This window comes from Salmo salar, chromosome 22 (assembly GCF_965601325.2).
Source record: "Salmo salar chromosome 22, fSalSal1, whole genome shotgun sequence".
NCBI lineage: Eukaryota > Metazoa > Chordata > Actinopteri > Salmoniformes > Salmonidae > Salmo > Salmo salar.
Window position 1 is genome coordinate 53817904 of NC_138312.1, and position 25285 is coordinate 53843188.

General features: G+C 43.3%; 1 protein-coding gene across 2 annotated transcripts; it reads right to left on the reverse strand.

The window, feature by feature from the left end:
• Positions 1–4037: 4037 nt before the first annotated feature.
• LOC106583691 (protein-glutamine gamma-glutamyltransferase 2) lies at positions 4038–21326 on the reverse strand. Of its 2 annotated transcripts, none has more exons than XM_014168189.3 (13): positions 21212–21326; positions 15610–15780; positions 14374–14625; positions 12627–12745; positions 12064–12192; positions 8312–8489; positions 7909–8044; positions 7713–7822; positions 7291–7533; positions 6718–7008; positions 5982–6145; positions 5431–5564; positions 4038–4526 (listed from the first exon to the last, which is right to left on the reverse strand). In XM_014168189.3, exons 1-13 carry the CDS (start codon positions 21219–21221, stop codon positions 4349–4351), a joined length of 2115 nt encoding a protein of 704 aa, XP_014023664.3. In that variant the 5' UTR covers positions 21222–21326; the 3' UTR covers positions 4038–4348. The 2 variants fall into 2 exon arrangements, with proteins under 2 accessions (XP_014023664.3, XP_014023663.3); XM_014168188.3 differs by having other exon boundaries at positions 15610–15792; positions 21212–21284.
• Positions 21327–25285: the final 3959 nt, after the last annotated feature.

Genomic DNA, 25285 nt, shown 5'->3' on the forward strand with positions numbered 1-25285 from the left:
AATCTTTCTTAGAGTGACAGACTTGAAATCTGAAAGAACAATAAGCTCATCAGGATATTTATGCAACTTATGCATTTTATTTTATTTTAAAATGCATTAAGAAGCCACAGCAGTCAAAAATACAAGTACCACAATTACATAGACAAAGTCAAGCCCTGTTAGACTTGTTTTCAACAATAATTTACACAGTAAGATGTACAGTAGGCCTGAACATGATTCATCTTCATGTGTGACCAACCAGCTCGATCTTCTGTAGCAACATTTGAAATTGTGTTTTTACATTGGATAAAAGTAGAGACTCAGAGCTAGAAAATGTTATATCATACACTACAGTTGAGGAAAAATGGGGAAATAATTCCGCTTTTCAGAAAATGTCCCTTGAATGTTTTGGGAAACCTACTAGAGCTCTTTTTTGTTCATTCAGCATCGATCACACCCTCTTAAGCAATAGTCCCACCTATCTCTTTAAGGATTCACATGTGAGGCTATGTGCTAAACAACCAAAGATTTCAAGACTAAAGGCTGGTTTATACTACGTGTATCGACAGCTGTCGCAGTGACATCATGAACATTCTATTGTCGTCCGACAACAATCTTGTCATTGTCATTATGAAAAAGCATAACCACAAAAACTACAGGCTGCACGACATCAGAAATAGCATAACTAGAAAATAGATTATAGTTGTGAGTGTGACAAAATAAAAGCAGGGCATTCCAAAAGAGAATTTTACAACTTGGACACTGGCTCGTTGGCCTAACATTATATCCTAATTTGATTTTGATGCAGGTCATGTTCCAATGTTTATTTGTCACATGCACAGGATACAGGTGTAGTGAAACGGTTACTTGCATAGTGGTGTCACATCTGCTCCTGCTACGCCCTCTGGTGGTCATCCGGTGTCTCCTTGACCTACAGTTCTTTCCCTGTGCTCTCTCTCTCTCTCTCCCTCTCTGTTTAATTGTGTGGTTTGAGACAGGTGTGCTGGAGTCAGACCAGATCCCTACCAGCTGCAACTCATCCATAAATCATATACCCATTCCTGCCACTTCCACTCTGCCAGATCATAATCTCTGCTCAGTCAGTTATTATTCTAGCCTTTTGTCTTTTCTCAAGATCCTGTTGCTCTGCTGTGCTTGTTTCCCTGCCTTACACCCTTTTTGTCCTCTCCTTGCAGTATCGCTCTGTCTCTGGCTCCTGTCTCCTGTTCCCCATCTGACCACCAACCACCTTGCTCTGGATATCACTCCCCACCATTACCTTGGATTCCCCTCAGGACCTGTTTCCCTGTTCTGCTCAGCCAACTCCAACCTCACTCTACACTCCTGGTTTTTGCAACACATCTGAGCTATCCCCGGTTCTGCACTTCATATTTCTCTGTGTTCAATAAACATTTTGGTGCATTCATCCCGGCTTCCTCTTCTGAGTCCGCTCTTGGGTTCCCCCCTTGGCTCCTTGTAACAAGTGGAGTCTAGCTACTTACCTAAACAATTAACCATAATCCCAACTCGTAACGTTACTACCCTGCATGAATCTGCAGGGAGCCAACCAACCAGGTTCAATGTTAGCTAGCTAACGTGAGCATATAACTAGCAATGCAAATGGTTCTGAGATACGAATAATATTACTACATAGATCATAGCTAACAGTAACCTTTAAATTGGTAAATATGGTATAAATTACAGAATTTATTTAAATCGCAATCAAAGCGACTTTCTGACTAAATTAGAAACGTATAATATCAAAAAATATACAGTGCCTTCGGAAAGTATTCAGACCCCTCGACTTTTTCCACATTACAACCTTATTCTAAAATTGATTAAATAAATAAAAATCATCAATCTACACACAATACCACATAATGACAAAGTGAAAACAGATTTTTAGAAATGTATTAAAAATGGAAAACAGAAATACCTTATTTACATAAGTATTCAAACCCTTTGCTATGAGAGTCGAAATTGAGCTCAGGTGCATACTGTTTCCATTGATCATCCTTGAGATGTTTCTACAACTTGATTGGAGTCCACCTGTGGTAAATTCAATTGATTGGACATGATTTGGCACACACACCTGTCTATATAAGGTCCCAGAGTTGACAGCGTATTTAAGAGTAAAAACCAAGCCATGACATCGAAGGAATTGTCCGTAGAGCTCCAAGACAGGATTCTGTCAAGGCACAGATCTGGAGAAGGGTACCAAAACATTTCTGCAGCATTGAAGGTCCCCAAGAACACAGTGGCCTCCATTATTCTTAAATGGAAGAAGTTTGGAACCACCAAGACTCTTCCTAGAGCTGCCCATGCGGCCAAACTGAGCAATCGGGGGAAAAGGGTCTTTGTCAGGGAGGTGACCAAGAACCCGATGGTTACTCTGACAGAGCTCTAGAGTTCCTCTGTGGAGATGTGAGAACCTTCCAGAAGGACAACCACGCCTGCAGCACTCCACCAATCAGGCCTTTATGGTAGAGTGGCCAGACGAAAGCCACACCTCAGTAAAAGGCACATGACAGCCTGCTTGGAGTTTGCCAAAAGGCACCTAAAGACTCTCAGACCTTGAGAAACAAGATTCTCTGGTCTGATGAAACCAAGATCGAACTCTTTGGCCTGATTGCCAAGCATTCCATCTGGAGGAAACCTGGCACCATCCCTACAGTGAAGCATGGTGGTGGCAGCATCATGCTGTGGGGATGTTTTTCAGGGGCAGGGACTGGGAGACTAGTTAGGATGGAGGGAAAGATGAACGGAGCAAAGTACAGAGAGATCCTTGTTGAAAACCTGCTCCAGAGTGCTCAGGACGTCAGACAGGGGCACAAGTTTACCTTCCAACAGGACAACGACCCTAAGCACTGTCATGGAATTATTCTAATCAAAAGTATTTAGCATTCTTGGTTGCATTAGTATTTTTGTATAAGCAAGCAGTAAATGAAGTAGAGACAGATATTTGGTGCCATGTAAATCTTGATGTCTGTTGCATGACATCAAAATGTACCTTTGTATAAATTCTCTCATCTGTGATTTGTCATGAACATCCAGGAGGATGGATTTTGCTATAAAATGTTGTGGCTTTGTCCTGCTGGTTGGGCTCTCAACGAATCACTTACGTGTGGGTCGTTGACAAGCTCCGTTAATGCAATAATTAAATAATGAAGTTTGATTGTTTTGAAGAAATCTAAAAGTCTCTCCTTTGATCAAGACAACGCAGGAGTGGCTTCGGGACAAGTCTCTGAATTTCCTTGATTGGCCCAGCCAGAGCCCGGACTTGATCTAACATCTCTGGAGAGACCTGAAAATAGCTGTGCAGTGATGCTCCCCATCCAACCTGGCAGAGATTAAGAGGATCTGCAGAGAAGAATGGGAGAAACTCCCCAAAAACAGGTGTGCCAAGCTTGTAGTGTCCTACCCAAGAAGACTCAAGGCTGTAATCGCTGCCAAACTTGCTTCAAAAAAAGGACTGCGTAAAGGGTCTGAATACTTATGCAAATGTGGTATTACAGTTTTTTTAAAATATTTTTAATACATTTGTAAATGTGGTATTATGTGTAGATTGATTAGGGGAAAAAGCCATTTAATACGTTTTAGAATAAGGCTGTAACGTAACAAAATGTGGAGAAAGTACTGTAGCTAGATAGACTCTCTTACCCAAATACATAGATGAACGCTTCTCCCTCTCTGTCACGGATGCCATGGTTGCCCTTAGTTTGAAGATGTAATCTGGAGACAGATGTTTTATACAACAGCCTTCTGTGTTTTATCCTTTCGACTCCCTCTGCATATCTGCAATCAAACGGCAGAATTTTCTCCCTCTCATTAGCTATCATACTGTAATTCCACCGGGCATTCCACTGATTTCAAAACTCGCTCCTCTAGAAAGTGGAGAGCAACACATACTGACCAGCTCATGTTATAGACAGAAGCTTGCTACATGGCAGACCAATCCGAACTCATGTCTTGACATGTCCAGCTCTTCCATTACCTCAGCCAATCATGGCTAGCGGGAAGGTTCCGGGCATTTTCAGTGGCTAAACAAACTAGGCTCGTAATTTCACAATTTTATTCGTATTTACAGATGGCATACACATTTGTTATTAAGGTACATGAAGGTTCACATGTTCCAGAAGGCATTTCAGGACCATCAAAAGTTTAAGTTCAAATCCCTTTCCTGTGAAGTATTGACGCGCTACATATATGAAAAAATTATACATTTACTCTGACACGTCACGACCCATCATTAACAGGTCAGGGTCGCGACCCATAATTTAAGAAAGGCTGATATAGGATATAACAGGAAAATAAGGTATAAATTGCAGAACTTATCTGAGTTATTAGAGTTATTCTCACAAGGGCTTTACTATCTACGCAGTGGGGGGACAACACCGGTGACGGGTTTGATGTACACATTGCAGCTTGCCTTAATGTCCCTGAATTGATCACAGTTGAAGCCAGCCACTAGCTTCTTAGGACCGGGTCTGTATGGAGTAAAGGGCATCTTCACACGTAGTTGTTGCCCTTGTTTTAGCAAAGGCATTCTGAGGAGACACATGTGAAAAACATTATACCTCAAGGCAGCTTTAGATCTCTAAACTTCAACACACAAGGTAGTGTGAAATATTTCAGATGGAAAAACTCTAAGCTTTAACCACATGAACAGCCCATGAATGCATGTACTTTCTAGTTTAGCCAAGAGCTAAATAATCTCTTCAGGACAGACTACGTAACATAAATTGTATTGAATCATCTGTCAAAAGACTGTGATGCCACAACTAACAAGGAACCGTAGTTCCGTGCTTTGGTTTCCTCACCAGATATCTGGACATATCAGGACTGGGTGGAGGTGGTGCTGAACGTGTGGGAGGGGATTTCAAGCAATGATTTCAGACAATGATTTCAAGCTGGAAGTTTTCAGAAGGGGGGCTTGGCTGAGAGTTTCTGTTTAGGGGACTGGTGACTTTGCTAGTCTCATTAGTATCTTTTGTCAAACATTTTCCCTCAGAACCTAATCAAGCATCTTACACAATTACCTGGGTTTCTGAGATTAAGAGCTAAATTGTCAACTTGACAAGCAAAGTTTCGGTTTGTCATAAAACCTGAATCCATCCCACTTGGCAAAAACTGGGTCCACATCCAGGATTAAAATCTGGACACATTTCACTGGGCACAGACATCAGTTCAACGTCTAGTTCTGATTTGCATTTGGTTGAGTTATCACCTAATGTGAATTAGAACTCAACAAAAAAGGTTAAAAGTTTACTTTTTGCACATCCAATCAGTTTTCCATGTTGATCCAACATCATCACACTGATTGTTTTGGGTTGAAATTACATGGAAACAATGTTGATTCAACCAGTTTTTGCACAGTGGGATGGATTCAGGTTTTATGACAAACTGAAACCTTGCTTGTAAAGACATCAGAGAAATGTCACAAATGCCTACCTGGCTTCCATTGTTTCAGTCAGCAAGCCACTGCCGGTCACTGTTATGAAGCAGTTTCTCAGACCTTCGGATAGAGGGTTCTCAAACACAACCTCTGCCGTCATGTCACTATACTGCAATTCAGATCCAATGGCCTAAAAGAGAGCACACATTCGAAGAAAAGCATTTGCTAAATAGTATATTATATTGGAACTATCACACTGAATAAACCCCATCTCCAGTTTAATGGCTGTTACTGATATTAACGTTGTATTTAATAGATCAACTGTTCAGATGACAGTCTAACACTTTAGATTTTCATCTTCACAACACGTTTATTCACAGGCCAACCGTTATTGTCCTTGCAAATTGCTTTTCTCGCTACTAGTGTGTTTGCCACCTATAAACGAAAATGGTAACCCAAGAGTATGTAAAGACCCTCGTGGCTTGTTCACTAATGACCCCAATGAATGTAGCTCAGAGAAAGTTGAGCTGTTCTAAGTGGGTTATTGGAGTGGCTTAAGGATCTGACAGACTGCGAAATGACAATGTTGGGAATATGCAGTACTCACTTTGATGGTGAGCGAAGGGCTCTCTGGCACAAGGTCTTTCTCTGTGATGTACACTGCCTCACTCTTGTCCTTGTCTGTGACCACAGCCGAAACCTTGATGCTGTTGCTCTCAGGCATTTTCTCACCGTACACAGAGAAGGGGATGTGGATGGGTATAGTCAGATCTGCCAACAGAGACAATGCATTTGATTGTCAAGGTATCACAAACGTTAACATTTTGTGGTGTCCTCAGTACAACGTTAGCAACCCTAACATCCTGTAGCATCCTCAGTACAACGTTAGCAACCCTAACATTCTGTAGCGTCCTCATTAGCAACCCTAACATTCTGTAGCGTCCTCAGTACCACATTAGCAACCCTAACATTCTGGTGTGTCCTCAGTACAACGTTAGCAACCTGACAGCCATAAGAGTTAGTCAGTCGATTTGCTACGACGCTATGGCAGCTATACATGAGACTTTACAGCTTTGTTAAATTGACCAGTTAAATTCTAACTATATTCACTCCTGAAACACACCACGTTTTTGTCGAAATCAATCATTGAGATTGATATGTGCGTCATACCAAGGATGTTGACAAAGAATTATGAAGGTGAATAGCTGCAATGTGCTCTTGGTTTTGTTAAGTGTTTCAGTTCTCTTTGTTCTGTGATGTAAATGCCTCCCTGTGTGCACGACTGTGTTAGTTAAACCTTGTAGGCCTACTCACGGAAAGAGTTTGGAAGATTTTCACTCTACCTTGGTTGGGAAGGAGCTTCAGTTCTTTCAATTCGGTCTGTATCTGGGAGGATGGGATCCCGGTGTATCTCATGGCCTGAACGTTGACATTGATCACTAGTGTCCGAGTTTCACTGTCGTTGCTGTTCAGTACAAGCTTGAGGTCGATGTCTTTGCCGCTGACCGGCTTGGTCAGCTCCACGATCTTCATGGAAACGCCAGGTTTGCCGTTATGGATCCCGTTTGAATTCTCTTCAGGTATGTTGACTCTTTTCACAGCTTGATTGTACACAGCTCTCTCCTTTTCTGCGCCTGTTTGAAATGTGTGACATTTTGGATGAGTACCTGGTGACTCAAGCAGTTGCTCTCACTCACCTGGGAAAATGATCTTGTGACAGGCAGACATCTCACCTTTCTGAATCATCTCTTAAAAAGGTACAGAACTTTTTCCCAGACCAACCATAGTTCTCAAATATATAAAAAGTTTATACCCTTATGATAGGTATAACCCTTGTAACGCTGCATTAGTTCCGAAATCAATTGATAACAGTTCAATCTTGATATAGTCAGACTCTCGGTTCATTCAATACCAACCCTCTGCATGTTTATAGTTTGCCGTGATGTCCACTCTCTTGTCGCTGCCCACTGCCTTGGTGCTGATGTTCTGGCCTACGGACACACTGTCCGTGAAGATATTTTTCTTGGAGCCGTCAGCGAACACCATCCAGGTTACACGGTCGGCGTTGACTTCGGCGAAGACAAAGGGCACATCGTATTTGAGGTCAACGTGACCCTGCAGTATTGCCTTGACTGGAGCAGGGCCGCAGCAGTAAACATCTGGGGGAGGGGAAGAGAAAACAACATGAGTGTATAACAGGGAGTTCCCTTCATGTCTCCCAGACCTAGGACACGAACTCAGAACCATCTGCACAGTAACACAACATACAGTACATACAACCTCCAGAAGTGTGTTATTATGTAAGATGGTGTGAGATGAGATGGAAGTTGGATCGTACCAGTGCTTTTCTCCTGGGGGGTGGGGTCCACAACCTGCCAGCCATCGTATAAGGAGCCTGCTGAGAGATCGGGCCGTCTCATCCAGGCCTCCACCCACACATGGTAGTTCCTGAGCAGAAACACCAGTCTTCAAAACTTCATGCTATTGGCATCACTCTTCATACTGTAGCCACAATGACCTCATGTTACACTTACCATACACTGTCGGGGCTCTGTTTGGGTCTGACTCCATAGTCGGAGAAGAAGTCGTCAATTGTCAGGTTTTTGTCGGTGTCGTGGGCTGACTGAAAGTTGGAAACCACTCGACATGGGATTCCCAAACACCTCAGTACTGACAAGGAAATACATTTCAGGCATACTGGTTAACTAAAACAACACATTCAAAGAATACTGGTTAACTAAAATAAGCACATCCAAGGCATTGACACGCAGCCTCTCTCCTCTGATCAGAGGTGGTGGGTAATCTTGCCATCCCTCTCAAAAACCAATCACAGCCCTGGGTCTGAGCGCATGCAATAGTCAGTTCTATTTAAATAACATTGTATTGATTGATTGACTAAAATAATAATTGAAGAGAGATTGGATAGTGATAGCCTACCTGTGCACATTACAGCGGCGAACACCCAACACTGGCCATACTTGACTGGATTGCTGCCATTTTTGAGCCACCTCCTTAGTACCTCCACACTACCGTTCCAGTAAGTGGGGGACATGCCACCATCGTATCGACCATCCCACCGCCCCATCAGGACACCTCTGTCATCGTTAGCGTTGATCTGGGCAAGGACAATAATGTTAAAATTAGATTTCAAAACTGTCATTTGGCTGAGTGAAAGTACAAAAACACAATCTAAAATGTAGTTGCTTTCCTGGATCTAGATTGAGCATAGCCTTGGACTAAAAAGCATGTTCAGTGTGGAAAGTTATTTTTAGTCCAGGACTTGATTTAATCTGGGTCCGGGAAACCAGTCCTATATGTATAACAACACCTTAATTAGTGGCACTGGAACCATTTATAGTGAACAGGGCTAGATGATGTTCCAGAAATGAACCAATGTATTTTCTTGTGTTGTTTATACAGAACTATGAGCTTATGATCAACTCCATTGTGTCCTCCTCCCAGAGTGCTAAGAACCTTGGCGTGACCCTGGACAACACCCTGTCGTTCTCAACTAACATCAAGGCGGTGACCCGATCCTATAGGTTCATGCTCTACAACATTCGCAGAGTACGACCCTGCCTCACACAGGAAGCGGCGCAGGTCCTAATCCAGGCACTTGTCATCTCCCGTCTGGATTACTGCAACTCGCTGTTGGCTGGGCTCCCTGCCTGTGCCATTAAACCCCTACAACTCATCCAGAACTCCGCAGCCCGTCTGGTGTTCAACCTTCCCAAGTTCTCTCACATCACCCCGCACCTCCGCTCTCTCCACTGGCTTCCAGTTGAAGCTCGCATCCGCTACAAGACCATGGTGCTTGCCTACGGAGCTGAGAGGGGAACGGCACCTCCGTACCTTCAGGCTCTGATCAGGCCCTACACCCAAACAAGGGCACTGCGTTCATCCACCTCTGGCCTGCTCGCCTCCCTACCTCTGAGGAAGTACAGTTCCCGCTCAGCCCAGCCAAAACTGTTCGCTGCTCTGGCACCCCAATGGTGGAACAAGCTCCCTCACAACGCCAGGACAGCGGAGTCAATCACCACCTTCCGGAGACACCTGAAACCCCACCTCTTTAAGGAATACCTAGGATAGGATAAAGTAATCCTTCTAACCCCCCCCCCCCCCCCTTCAAAGATTTAGATGCACTATTGTAAAGTGGTTGTTCCACTGGATATCATAAGGTGAATGCACCAATTTGTAAGTCGCTCTGGATAAGAGCGTCTGCTAAATGACTTAAATGTAAATGTAAATGTAATAATTTAAAGAATGTCACTGTTACTAGTGGAGTTCAATAATGTTGTCACGGTTACTAGATGAGTTTAATAATGTTGTCACGGTTACTAGATGGGTTTAATAATGTCACTGTTACTAGATGGGTTTAATAATGTTGTCACTTACTACTTTGGTTCAATAATGTTGTCACGGTTACTAGTGGGGTTCATTGATGTCACTGTTACTAGTGGGGTTCAATAATGTTGTCACGGTTACTAGTGGGGTTCATTAATGTCACTGTTACTAGATGGGTTTAATAATGTTGTCACTGTTACTAGTGGGGGTCAACAATGTTGTCAATGTTACAACAATGTTTTCCATCCAAATGGCGACAGATTTTCATGCGAATATTCTAAAATCATAAAAGAATAAAAACAATATGTGCACATTTTCCCACCAGAGATGTTTCCATTAAATTAAATTGACTTTTTTTTCAGATAAAAGGCTGTGTGTGATGAGATAAGAAATAAAAAAACTTTTGCTGTTAAATTCGTTGTGACTCGTTTCAGGAAACTAGGTGTATGTCGCACGTCACTACTTCACAGGAGCAGCATTTCAACGTAAACATAATTTTTTTTATAAAAATGTTATTTTTTTTCTCAGAAATGCCTTCTAGAACATGTGAACTTTCATGTACCTTAATAATAAACTCGTATTCCATCCATAAATACGAATAAAATTGTTAAATTACAAGCCTAGTTGGTTTAGTCATGGAAAAAGTCAGGAACCTTCCTGCTAGCCATGATTGGCTGAGATAATGTATGGGCTGGACCTGCCGGGAGATGCGTTTGGATTGGTCTGCCATGTAGCATGCTTCTGTCTATAATATGAGCGGTTCAGAATGTGTTGACAGTCATTTCTACTGCGCCGTTTTTGATAGATATAATGTTAGCCATTGAGAACTACAAAGGTTTTGCTACTTTTCTCAACAACATTGATGTCCTAAATTTATCAGGCGCTATCGACAGAACAGTAGGAAAAGTGATGGGCTACTTGCTGCATACGCCACAGTCAGTGTGAACTGGAGTGACTTGACACAAATCTGTCCAAACAAGAAGTAGCTTAAAACAAATCCGAGTTAAATGTTTCCAGTCTGCCGTGAAGCGTTCATCCATGTATACGGGTAAGAGTCTAACTACATTTCCCAGATATACTTTACTAATTTTGTCATAAAGTTGTTTTCATTGCAAGTTAAAGCATACTGTTAGTTAGCTACTAAACGTTAGCTTGCTGGCTCGCTAGAAACGTTACGTATATGATCTGCATAGTAATTTTATTTGAATCAGAAAACCATTTGCATTGCTAGTTATAGCCTATTTTTAGCTAGCAAACATTGAACCTAGTTTGTTAGCTTTAGCTACCTGCAGATTCAATAACAATTAAATATTTATAAAATATATTTCTGTTTCTGATATTGCTACTATGCAAGTACGCAAGTACTATAACTATACTGTTTACACCTTCTGTATCCTGTGCATGTGACAAATAAACATAGATTTTATTTGATATAGCGTGTGTTTACCACATGGCCTCACATATGAATCCTTAAAGAGATGAACAGGGCTAAGGGTTATGAGGGTGTGAACAATGCTGAATGGGTGTAGACAAAGAAGAGCTCTCCAGTAGGTGTACCAAAACATTATATTTTCTCAAAAATGGGGTTTCAAAGCAGATTATTTCCTCATTGTTCCTCAACTGCAGTGTATGATACTATTTTCTGTCTCTGAGTCTCTACCTTTATCCAATGAAAAAAAGAAAGAATAATAATCACATTTTCCTACATAAGATCGAGGCGGTTGGTCACATTTTAGAATAAAGCTGTACCGTAACAAAATGTAGAAATTGTCAAGGGTCTGAATACTTTCCAAATGCACTATAGCCAACATGATAAGATTATGTTTTATTTGTCAAACGGCAGCCAAGCATCGAGGATCATGTTACCAGAATAAGGCCCTCAATATTTAATAGAAAGAAATATCAAGCTCATCACCTTGCACATTCACCACCCTGTGAACTTCATCATTAATTTATTTATCTGTAGCCTAGTAAACGGCATGCTTTCCCGATGAGTCGTAGTGGGACGACCACACAAGATGTCATTGCGTGATTCCAAGTTTACTTTGATATGATGGTTATTAAATCAATATTTGCGCATAAAAGCATTTCCACCAACATTTCTCTCATAATTAATTTTACCGACTCAAAACCATCCCACCATGTCTTGTGCATTTTCTTTTGGCAACATTTGTAAAGTTGACTGCAACATTTTCCATCAGCACTTTCATGAAATGTCATGAAATGTTTTATCTGACATGTACTTTACTCACATAAAAAGGTTGGATGGAAACCTGTTCACTGTTACTAGTGGGGTTCAATAATGTTGTCACTGTTACTAGTGTGGGTCAGATCTCCAATCTTACCATGGCACTGACCACCCTACTGACATAGATGGGGTTGCAACGAGCAGAGAAGTCCTTTGCGGGGTCACTCAGACACTTGGGATTCACATCAAGCAGCTTCAGGCAAATGTCCACTATATCGTCTTCAAACTGGAGAAACAATACATTTGGGCAGGTTAGCTAGCAACAATTTCTAAAATGTCTTGTCTATTTTGTAATTTAACAGACGCTCTTATCCAGAGCGACTTACAGTATCGTGTGGATAAGTGTTCGTATTGGTCTCCCGCGGTAATCGAACCCCACAACCCTTGCGTTGCAAGAGCCATTCTTTACCAATGGAGCCACGCAGGACTCTAGCCAATCACGTAGACTAAGATATCGTGTGACACTTGGGGGCGGTTTCCTGGACAACAGATTAGTCCTGGACTTCTCTAGAGTAAAAATAATTTGGGATGGAGATTCTCCATTGAGTTTGCTTTTTAGTTGAGGAATATATTTAATCTGTGTCCTGGAAACAAGCCCTGTTATAAGCAGCTAGCTAGTACTTTTCAACTGTACAATACTGTATTGTTTGTTCTGTGTACCTGTCCGAAGTTCCACGCCATAGAGCTGATGTATTTGTCAGAACCTTTGTACACCAGGCCTTGTTCTCTCATCACATACTCCTGCCTCTCCTCCTCTTCAGGTAGATGCACCCAGTCCTCTACAGCCCGCAACAAAATACAGCCGTTTTAAAAACATGAATTATAAGAATTTGTTCCACTGACTTGACTGGTTAAATAAAGGATAAATAATAATACATTACTATACAAACTGAAATGAAAGGGTATCTGGACAAGGTTTAAATTGCTAGTAACTTTAACACGTTATCATGCTGTTACTGTGTTATGACCACTGTCTCCCATGCTAGAATGTAGTGTTACCAAGCTGTGTTACCAGTATGTTACCAGTATGTTACCAGACTGTGTTACCAGAATGTTACAAAGCTGTTACCACGATGCGCTACCAAGCTGTGCTACCAGGCTGTGCTACCAGACTGTGCTACCAGGTTGTGCTACCAAGCCATGCTAATAGGCTATGCTACCAAGCTGTGCTACGAGGCTGCACTACCAAGCCGTGCTAATAGGCTGTGCTACCAGGCTGTGCTACCAAGCTGAGCTACTAGGCTGTGCTAATTGGCTGTGCTACCAGACTGTGCTACCAGGCTGTGCTAATAGGCTGTACTACCGAGCTGTGCTACCAGACTGTGCTACCAAGCTGTGCTAAAATGCTGTGCTACCAAGCTGTGCTACCAGGCTGTGCTAAAATGCTGTGCTACCAAGCTGTGCTAAAATGCTGTGCTACCAAGCTGTGCTACCAACCTGTGCTACCAGGCTGTGCTACCAGGGTGTGCTACCAAGCTGTGCTACCAGGCTGTGCTACCAATGAACTCATCACATGGTTTCAACAGCAATGCCACCACTTTGATATTAGAGAACAGCATTCATAACCACAGACTGTCATTCATATAATGTTGCTCTGGATGTTGTGGCCCATTGTTTGTATCTGTGTGTCTATTATGTCCCAAAACAGTTATGAGGCATCTTTCCAACCCATACAGCGACATGGGTTACAACAATCTCTGTAAAGTTAGCCATTTCCAGCTTTTAAACTGATGAGAACATTCAGGAATGCTACATTTGACACCCTCTGGATACTGTATCAAATATTGACTGTGTGTTACCATGGCTGTATTGATGCAGTCACAGCATTTGTTCTCCTTCGTGTGATTATGTCACGTCCTGACCATAGAAAGCTTTTATTTTCTATGGTAGAGTAGGTCAGGGCGTGACAGGGGTTTTTGTCTAGTTTAAGTTTTCTATGTTGTGTGGTTCTAGTTTCTGTTTTTCTATGTTTTTTGGGGGGGTGATGATCTCCAATTAGAGCCAGCTGGTCATCGTTGTCTCTAATTGGGGATCATATTTAAGTTGTTTTTCCCACTAGGTTTTGTGGCAGATTATTTTGAGGTAGTGTATGTTTCACCTCTTCGTCACGGTTTGTTATTTTGTTTAGTAGTTTACTTGTGTTTTGCATAGTTTCACAGTTATAATAAAATGTGGAACGATACACACGCTGCGCCTTGGTCTCCTTCATCATACGACAAATGTGACAGATTAAAAAAGTTAATATATCACAGTTCTAGTTAACATTTTTATGAATGCTTTATACTCCATTATAATGTATTAAATATGCCTTACCATACTCTCCAATCTCGTTCACAGGAAGTTAATTCATTGACCCAGAATTCCCCATGAGGGATAATAAAGTTGTTTTGAATTGAATTGTGTTTACCTTTGCACCAGGGATTAAACAGCAGAAGGAGCTTGCCCAGGCTGCTGCCCACCGAGGAGGTGGCGCTGGTCTTTACAGACAGGCTGTACTCTCCCACTGGGGCATCTGCTGGGCTGGTGATGTCCAGGGTGATTGAGCCCGCCAGGAACACTGAGCCCTGGTGAACCTTGGACTTCCAGGAGGAACCCTTCCCACAGCCCTCAGGTAGCCCGAACACTGACCTGGTCCCCAATGCCTCCGAAGGCTGGGGCCCTGGATGGAGAAGGGAGGATGTTGTGGGTTGTGTTCAGTAAGAATGAAATTGATGAACACTTTCAGAAACAGTGAGGTACTATACACTGGGAGTACAAAAAATTAGGAACACCTTCCTAATATTGAGTTGTCCCCATTTTCCCTCAGAACAGCCTCAATTCTCCGGGGCATGAACACTACATGGTGTCGAAAGCGTTCCTCAGGGATTCTGGTCCATGTTGACGCCAATGCTTCTCACAGTTGTGTCAAGTTAGCTGGATGTCCTTTGGGTGGTGAACCATTCTTGAAACACATGGGAAACTGTTGAGTGTGAAAAACCCAGCAGCATTGCAGTTCTTGACACACTCAAACCGGTGCGCTTGGCACCTACTACCATACCCTGTTCAAAGGCACTTAAATCTATTGTCTTGCCCATTCACCCTCTGAATGACACACATACACAATCCATGTCTCAGTTGTCTCAAGGCTTAAAAATCCTTTAACCTGTCTCCTCTCTTTCAACTACACTGATTGAAGTGGATTCAATTAGGGATCATAGCTTTCACCAGGATTCACCTGGTCAGTCTATATCATGGAAAAAGCAGGTGTTCCTAATGTTTTGTACACTCAGTGTATTTGTCCAATAAGATTCAATATTTTCTGACAGCGTAACGTTGATGTCAGGAGTACATATACATTACAAGTGGAGGTATCTCAAGTCCTGTCATTGGTGCAATTCAGTTTTTAGATTAAATTGAATTGACCCCAACTCAGGTATGTAAAATGCATACAAGGGTTTGTTCCAATGTCATTATTACTGCACGTGTCTGTCTTGTCAAAGGGGACTAACATAGGGCTGATTTCCCTACCCTAGCCTAGATCCATCCTAGTGTGTTTTAGTCCAGGACTAGCATAATCTGGGTCCGGGAAACTTTTAATACAAACAGCCCTAATAAATAGCAGCGATAAATAAAGTTATTCTATTTTCTATTCTAGATAGCTCACCTGTCTCCACCTTCAGCTCCAGGAAGTCTGTTGTGGGCCTGGAGGGGCCATGGAGTTCAAAGGTGACCAGGAAGGACTGGCCTCTCCTGACTATCAGTCTGTTCACTGAGATGTCATTGGTTTTGTGGGCTGTGTTGTTCTTCTCACAGTGGAGCTCTACTTTACCAACGTCTTCAAGAAAGAATGAAATTAATACATATATAGATAAAACATTTTTCATTTGAAACTGAATTATCCCTTAGTTAAAATCCCGCTTTTCTATATTTCCTGATAATACAACTTTTATGTTTTCTACTGTGGGTGTCTGTTTCTGTGTTTGATGTTGTCTTGCCCAATGTTTGTTTGTCACATTTTTGCCTGACAGCAACATAGTAGAAACACTATCAGTTGGGCTAGTTTAGATCACTGGATAGAGAAAACACTTGTAGCCTTTCACCATGCATAAGGCATGTAGTAACTTGACAAGGAATGCCCACACGCAAATCAATATTACTTTCCTTTACTTTCAACCTAATAAAAGGTGTACAGCCATGTACAAACAAACACAGCAAAGTGATACCGCCACATGAATAGTAATCATACTATACTGCAGGTAAGTACAATAACATATTCCATGTAATTATTTATTTAGTGTCTACACTATAACACTTCTCCCCCCTTAATTTCAATCCCCCCTGTGAGAAAACTTAAGATGAACAAGTAAACCACATCAATGTTAACACTGTAGAACTTCTGCTAGTGTTAATGTAAATGTAAACAAACAAAAAATGACTTTTCAACTAAGTCTGCTGGTCCAAAAAAACACTAACACCACAAGGCTCTCGGTCTCAACTACAGAGTTAGTCTTTCAGGAGGCTTGTGACTTCGCTGTGATCTGCGCAGTACTCCTGGTGTGCTACGAGACACAGGTATGGCGTGTCCCAGTGGAGCTGGGTCTGAGGGCACAGGAGCAGGTTGGGTGTTTGTGAGAGGAATGTCCATCACCCTCTGCAGGAACCACTGAATGCACCTCTTTCTCAGATACTATTTCCTGTGGGGTTTCCACTTGTATACTACCACCCGCAGCTGTTCCGTCTGAAAACATGGCATTTTCTTTGTCATAGCGCAGGTGAATGTGGTCCTGGTGTCTGCGTATGACTCGACCATCAGTCAGTTTGACCACAAAGGAGACTGGGCCACTCTGACTCAGAATGGTACCTGGCAGCCAGCGTTGGCTGCTTGTGAAGTTGCGGATGTAGACAGTGTCATTGGGTTTTAACTGTCTCTCCCTTGCGTCGTGGTCATGTCTCTCTTTTTGTTTCTCCTGCTTCCGTTCCACTCGTGCTTTGATGTCCGGACGCAGTAGATCCAGGTGAGCTTTTGGCTTTCTGCCTATCAACATCTCAGCTGGAGCCTGTCCTGTTGTTGTTTGTGGCTGATGCAGTATTGGAACAAGAACCGAGAGAGTTTAGTTGTGATGGTTCCCCAAGTCATCTTTTTGAGCCCCTCTTTCAGTGTCTGCACAGCCCGCTCCGCTAAGCCGTTTGAGGCCTGTCGAAACAGCGCGCTGCGGACATGGCAAATTCCGTTTTTCTGCATTAAGTCATGGGAAAAAAATCACAGGTAAAGGTTGTTGCAAGTCAGGCAGACCATGGGTTGCAAACACCTGCCAAATCTTTTTGATGGTTGTGGTCGCTGTGATGTTGCTCATGATGTGAGCCTCCAGCCACATGACAAAGAACATGTGGCCCACGAAAGGGCCTGCAAAGTCTATGTGCAGCCTGGACCATGGGCGATCAGGCCACTCCCACAGATGTAGTGGCGCCATCTTCTGGTTGATCTGGCACTCAGAGCATGATTTCACTTGTTTTCTATTTCCCGATCTATGTTAGGCCACCAGATGTAAGATCTGGCTAAACATTTCATCCGGGAGGCACCCGGGTGAGCCTCATGGGCCTCATCCATGACTTGTGAATGGCCAGGGAGTGGAACAACCACTCTGGAACCCCAGAGTATGCAGCCATCCTGCACACTCAGCTCAGTTTTGCACTTGGCATAAGGTCTCAGTCCATCATCCTCTATTACAGGAGGCCAGCCCTGCATAAGGAATCTTTGCACTTGAGCCAGGATAGGATCCCAGTCTGTCCATTGCTTGATCTGTTTGGCATTCACAGGTGTGTTTGACAATCTCTCCATTAGGAAAATTGTCTCGAGAGGCACCACAGTTGTGGCGGGCATCTCTGGTAGCGGGAGACGGCTGAACGCGTCTGCGTTTGCATTGTCCTTCCCCGCTCTGTACACAATAGTGTACTGGTAAGCTGACAGTGTGAGAGCCCAGCACGGTATCCTTACTAAAGCCATGGGAGGAATGCATCTTGAATCACTGAAAAGGTCAGTGGTTTGTGGTCAGTGCTTATGGTGAAATGACGACCGTAGAGGTACTGATGAAAGAACTATGGCCAGACCTTCCTTGTCTAACTGTGAATAACCCTTCTCAGCACTTGTCAGTGTGTGTGATGTGAATCCAATGGGTCCTCTGACCCATCCTCCATCTGATGAGAGCATCCTGCCCCGACGCCATAGAGCGAGGCGTCACATGACAGAATGATGTCTTTGTCTTGGTCAAAATTAACCAGCAGTTGTGCTTATTGTAGTAGTGCTTTCACTTCCTTGAAAGCTTTCTCTTGAGCTGGCCCCCACTTCCATTTACAGTCTTTGTGGAGCAGCTGATAAAGTGGAGCCAACACTGTTGACAGCTCATGGAGGAACTTACCATAGTAGTTCACCATGCCCAGGTACGACCTGAGCTCAGACACGTTCTTGGGATTTGGAGCATCCTTGATTGCCCTGACTTTGTCCTCCACAGGACACAGACCCTGCGCTGTGATCTTGTGACCTAGGTATGTCAAACTCTGTGCTTGGAATGTGCACTTGCTACGCTTCAGGCGCAGCTCTGCCTTGGAGAAAACTCGCTAACACCTGATCCAGATGGTGGGGGTGTTCCTCCTCCCTCTCCCCTGTAACCAGGATATCGTCCAGGTACACTACTACATGAGGGATCCCCTGCAGCAGATTGTCCATTGTCCTCTGGAAAATGGCTGGGCTGGACGCCACTCCGAAAACCAAGCGGTTGTACCTGAACAAGCCTTTGTGGGTGTTGACTGTGACATACTCTTTCGAGTCCTCGTCCAGGAGGAGCTGTTGGTAGGCGTGACTCATGTCAAGCTCTGAGAACATCTTGCCTCCAGCAAACGTCGCAAACAGGTCCTCCACCCCCGGCAGCGGGTAAGCATCCAGCTTAGAGGCCCTGTTGATGGTGAGCTTGTAGTCCCCACATATACGCACCGTGCTATCACTTTTCAGAACAGGAACGATTGGAGCTGCCCAGCGGGTGAACTGAATGAGAGTAATGATGTTTGTTCCCTGCAGCCGCTCCAACTCATCCTCAACTTTCTTTTTCATGGCGCATCGGACTGTCCTGGCCTTGAAAAAGCGAGGCTCGGCCTGAGGATCCACGAACAGCTTAACTGCAGTGCCCTACAGTGTGCCCAGTTAATCTTTGAAAATCTCAGGGTACTTTTGAATGACATCCTCAGTCACTCGTGTGTTTTATCTCACCCCAGTTCAGTTGTATTTTGGTGAGCCAGTCACGCCCTAGTAAACTAGGCCCCTTCCCTTTCACCGCCAGGAGCAGTGCTCTCGTTTCCTGGCTATTGTCCACCTCCAGAGCCCCCAGCAATGGTATGGTCTCCTCATCTGCTTTCTATCTACCTCCACTGTAGCATAGATAGGAACAAAGCTCTTCCTCCTCCACTGTGCTCACTAGGTGGTGTGCTGCTGACTGTGGCTTAATTGCTGTGAACTTGCCCTGCCCAGTCTGCCCACCCCCTGGCTTGCTCCTTGGACCCCTGCATTTTTTAGCTAAATGTTCCATTTTGTTGCAATTGTGACAGACCGTATCCTTGATCTTACAGTTGTTTGCATAATGTGTTCCCCTACATCTGAAGCATTCCACTGCTTTTCCCTGATGCCTCTTTTGTCACCTGATGCACTGCACAACTTACACTGCTGGCCTTTTGAATATTTTTTGACATTATTAGCAGCCATCTCCATTCCTTGAGATAGTTGCTATGCTCTCTTGAAAGTCAGTGTGGCTTCCTCCAACAAACTGTATGCTGTCCTCATTAATGCCAAAGACTAATCTGTCACGGAGCATGTCCTCTAACATAGCCCCAAACTCACAATGTTCAGAGAGCTCACATAATTCAGCAACAAAGTTAGCAACAGACTGACCTGTTTTCTGAGAATGGCAGTTCAATTTGAACCTCTGGACAATCACTGAAGGCTTTGGATTGTGGTGAGTCTGAACGAGAGCAACTAGATCCACAAAGGGAATTTCTCCCGGTCTCCGTGGCTTAGCCAAATTCCTCATGAGCTTGTAGGTTTTAGCCCCACACACGCTCAAGAGAATAGAGCGCTGTTTAGCCTCATCTCTAATTCCATTTGCCAAGAAAAAAAGTGTCCCAACCTTTCCAGATATTCTGCCCAGTCCTCGTTGTCTTCCACAAACTCAGTGATAGTCCCAAACATTGCCATTATAACGCCAACTTGTCCTTGATCCTCGTTAGCGTTTTCCACGTGCTGCTGGTTGTCACCGATGAAGTTGCCCTCCAGCGGCGGCTGCTCTCCGTCGCTCATTAAGCTAGCTAGCTGACACAACCTCCACTGTTTCCTAACTGATCAAGTTTTATCCTCATCGCCAAAAATATGTAGTAACTTGACAAGGAATGCCCACATGCAATTCAATATGACTTTCCTTTGGTAGAGTTGCATTGAACAGGTACAACTCTGGGTGATGACATCAACGGGGAAAAGTCACGGTCAAGGCCAATGCCAATAATAACCATGACTACATGAATAATAATCATGCTATACTGCAGGTAAGTACAATAACATATTCTATGTAATTATTTATATAGTGTCTACACTATAACAATGCAGAAAGAAATAGGCGAAAGACCATAGACTTAGGAATTAGAATTTAACATGATCTCTATGTAAAAGACAGCCTTGGGCCAGTATGAAATGGTATGAGGAACCTATGACAATAATTCAAGTGAAACATGGCAGAAGATTAGTGATGAAAAAAGCCCCTTAAAGGCAGGGAGAATCCCCCCAAAAAGTAAGCCTGTATATTGCACAGGTAACACATTATAGTAAAATACAGTATACCTGTATTCAAATACTATATGTACAAAGGCAGCAGCAGATCTTCAAGTCCAGTAATTTGCTGATCTGCCCCTATCTGTAAATATTTATATAGTTTGCTAAAGTGTTATCTATGCAATACACTACAGGCCAACTTTGCATATATTCTTTAATGGCTCATAAATAATAAAAGCTGTCAGAAATCAAATTAATTTAACAGATGAACAAACACCAACAAGGATGATCTTTCTTTGTAAGAAAATGTTCCATTCTACAAGTCAAGTCACCCAATTACCCATTCACTGTACTATATTACCCTCTGTCACTAAACATGACATAGGCTACCTTGACAATGCAATAGTCACATTTTTCAGCATCTGAAAAATCTTGCAATGAGCAGTGTTAGTTGACTTACCAAAACCCATTGAAGCTGTCTCTCATGTGGTTGTGTTGGTAAGTGGATTGAGTTGCTTGTTGTAGTACTGCAGTACTGTAAGTAATGAAAGGATGCCAGGACTTTTAAAGGGAGCCCTACCCAGGTCAAAAGAATGTCTCAAACATCACACAGAAAAATACACCCTTTCACTAGAATGGTCTTTCTGGTTCTTCCACTGTGTGTAGGTGGCAATAGCTACTTTACATTTTTGGGCAAGTGATCATAATCTTCATGCCTTTCAGACCTTAATGTCAGTTGCACAGACTACCGCGGGTGTAAACAGTACAGTGAAATGCTTGCTTGCATGCTCTTCCTCAACGTTGCAGTAATACTACGTCATATGAAATAAATACACACGAGAAATGAAAAAAGGTACACAGGAATTAAAGAAATACACAAGAATATAATGACATGTAGAATATATTGACATGGAGAATATATTGACATGGAGAATATATTGACATGGATAATATAACGACATGGAGAATATAATGACATGCATAACATATTGGCAAGTAGAATATATTGATATGTATACAAGAGTATTGTGACTATCAAAAATACACTATTGAACACTATTGAAATCTATATAGATCTTGATTTCTATGCAGGGCAAATGATACATCAAATGTTAATACTCCCATCACTCCCCTGTATACAGTGCATTCAGGAAGTATTCAGACCGCTTCACTTTTTCCACATGTTGTTATGTTACAGCCTTATTCTAAAATGTATTAAATAGTATTTTTTTATCTCATCAATCTACACACAATGTCCCATAATGACAAAGCAAAAACAGGTTTTCAAAAATGTATAAATTAATAAAAACTGAAATATCACATTTACATAAGTATTCAGACCCTTTACTCTGTACTTTGTTGAAGCACCTTTCACAGTGATTACAGCCTCAAGTCTTCTTGGGTATGACGCTACACCTTGGCACACCTGTATTTGGGGAGTTTCTCCCATTCTTCTCTGCAGATCCTCTTAAGCTCTGTCAAGTTGGATGGGAAGCGTCACTGCACAGCTATTTTCAGGTCTCTCCAGAGATGTTCGATCGGGTTCAAGTCCGGGCTCTGGCTTGGCTACTCAAGGACATTCAGAGACTTGTCCCGAAGTCTCTCCTGCGTTGTCTTGGCTATACGCTTATGGTCGTTGTCCTGTTGGAAAGTGAACCTTCGCCCCAGTCTGAGGTCCCGAGCGATCTGGAGCAGGTTTTTATCAAGCTCTCTATACTTTGCTCCGTTCATTTTTACCTTGATCCTGCCTAGTCTCCCAGTTCCTACCACTGAAAAACATCCCCACAGCATGATGCTTCACCGTAGGGATGGTGCCAGGTTTCCTCCAGGCCAAAGAGTTCAATCTTGGTTTCTTGTTTCCTTAAGGTGCCTTTTGGCTAACTCCAAGCGGGCTGTCATGTGCCTTTTACTGAGGAATGGCTTCGGTCTGGAAACTCTAGCATAAAGGCCTGATTGGTGGCGTGCTGCAGAACTCTGGAGCTGTGTCAGAGTGACCATCGGGTTCTTGGTCACCTCCCTGACCAAGGCCCTTCTACCCCGATTGCTCAGTTTGGCCGGTTGGCCAGCTCTAGGAAGAGTCTTGGTGGTTCCAAACTTTTTCCATTTAAGAATGATGGAGGCCAATGTGTTCTTGGGGACCTTGAATGCTGCAAAAATGTTTTGGTACCCTTCCCCAGATCTTTGCCTTGACACAATCCAGTCTCGGAGCTCTACGGAACAATTACTTCAACCTCATAGCTTGGTTTTCGCTCTGACACGCACTGTCAACTGTGGGACCTTATATAGACAGGTGTGTGCCTTTCCAAATCATGTCCAATCAATAGAATTTACCACAGTTGGACTCAAATCAAGTTGTAAAAACGTATCAAGGATGATCAGTGGAAACAGGATGCACCTGAGTCTCATAGCAAAGGGTCTGATTTCTTTTTTCTTGTGCAAAATATCTAAAAACCTTTTTTCGCTTTGTCTTTATGGGGGTATTATATGTAGATTGATGTGGGGGGAAATTATGTAATCAATTTCAGAATAAGGCTGTAAAGTAACAAAATGTGGAAAAGTCAAGGGGTTTCCGAAGGCACTGTATGCTGCGATGGTGCAACGGCAACGCAATCATTTAAGATTTAAAGGTACTTTATTCCCCATTTAACAGTTTTCAACTCCCTTTGAAATTGCTTTAATCATACAGTATTTATATTTCTTTACAATATTGTTCTCATTTCTCTCTCTGGTTGCTACCTTTGTTCACCAATAAGCAGTGTCACATTCTGTCATCCAGGTTGCTCAAGACATCTTATTTCCCCATATCTGACTAATGTAATTGCACCCTTATGCTGCACCTTTTTTTTCACTGGTTTATCTTGATTATAAATGTCCGTTCATCTACTTTTCTGTCTCTTGATGAATTCATGAAGGGAGTCTTGCTGCTCGGAACCTTTGCGAAAGTGCTTACTCAACGTCCGACGTGGGAGAGGTAGGCAAACTTCTGACTAAATGAACAAGGGGGAAACATTGTCTGTTAGCAGGTTTTTGTTCCAACCCAACACTAACACATCTGATTCAAATGATCCAACTGCTCATGCGATTCAATCCAGAGTAGTTAGGAACTGGTGTGTTAGTGCTGGGCTGGAATAAAATCCTGCGTTCACGGCTCTCCAGGACCAGGCTCTTGGCCATCCGCCCTGTTCTTGACCTGCAGCTCTGGTCACGCATCCCCCATCCACGCACTCCTTGCCTGGGCCCTCATGGCCGTGTTCTGCGGCATCCCCAGCTGCCTCACTTCCACCCTGCCCTCCACCCCACGGCTACAGTGCCCCAGGTGGGCCATGTATCTCTGAGCGTGGGCACCGCGGTGCCAGGTGCGTAGCTGGGAGTCATGTTTCTGCTGGGCGAACAGCTCTGTCTCATCCAGGTGAGGCTTGAGGCGCACACCCTGCGCACGCTCCTGCCAGTGGAAGAGGAAGAGCTGCCGGGTGCTCATCCTCTGGCCCCAGTGCGTGGTGGTTCTCAGAGCTGTCATGCCCTCCAGTTGATTTGGGGCGCCGCGCACCAGTAGCTCCTGGATGGACTGCAACTGGCCCTGGGCGGCTGCTGCGTGAAAGGCCCCGAGCCCCAGGGGAGTCTGGCCCTTATTATTGGCCCCTACAAAGATAACAGGGTCAAGTTTGTTAGGCAGACAGAAAGAAAACAGACTGAAACAAGGTGAGACATGCTTGACTTTTGCTTTCTTCTGCCAAACGTTTTCCGTTGTATGACCGAATTAACATGACACAGATATTGCCAGCGTTCCGGAAAAACCCTGTACCTCCAAAAAGTTACATCTTCAGGAATTAAAAATAATAAATTGTTTAAAAATAAGAAACCGTTCGACACAGCAGGCATGTGTCCACGGTGGGTCTTTCAGCAAGTGTGGGAGTTAATGTAGTGTAGCTAGGTGCATGTCACGTCCTGACCAGTAATAGTGGTTATTTGTTATTATAGTTTGGTCAGGACGTGGCAGGGGATGTTTGTTTCATGTGGTTTGGGCTATGTATTTAGGTAGAGGGGTGTTTGGTTTATGTGGTTCAGGGTTTGTTAGTCTATGTTCTATGTTAGTATTTTTCTATGTTCTATCTAGTCTATTGTATTTCTATGTTTAGTTAATTGGGGTTGGACCTTCAATTGGAGGCAGCTGGTCATTGTTGCCTCTGATTGAGGGTTCTATAAGTAGGAGTTTGTTTTTCATCAGTTTTTGTGGGAGATTGTGCTGTGTATAGCTTTGTGCCTTACCGGCATGTTATTCGTCGTCGTCGTCGTCGTCGTCGTCGTCGTCGTCGTCGTCGTCGTCGTCGTCGTCGTCGTCGTCGTCGTAGTTTGTATACGTGTTTGTTTTGGGTTTTTCCTTCTTTGTCCGTAATAAAGAAGATGAGTGTACATATTCCCGCTGCGTTTTGGTCTTTACCCTATGACAACCGTGACAGTGCAACTGCTATGTTAATATAGTGAAACTAGGTACAACTGCTATGATTAGGAAACAAGAACAATGTCTATATTGGTT

Excerpts from the sequence above, each read along its gene's own strand:
- LOC106583691 (XM_014168188.3), bottom strand. Across the intron at positions 8,490-12,063 it reads GTAGGGTGGTCAGTGCCATG|ATCAACGCTAACGATGACAG; the intron begins GTAAGATTGGAG and ends GTCCTTGCCCAG. Across the intron at positions 4,527-5,430 it reads ACTGAAACAATGGAAGCCAG|AATGCCTTTGCTAAAACAAG; the intron begins GTAGGCATTTGT and ends GTGTCTCCTCAG.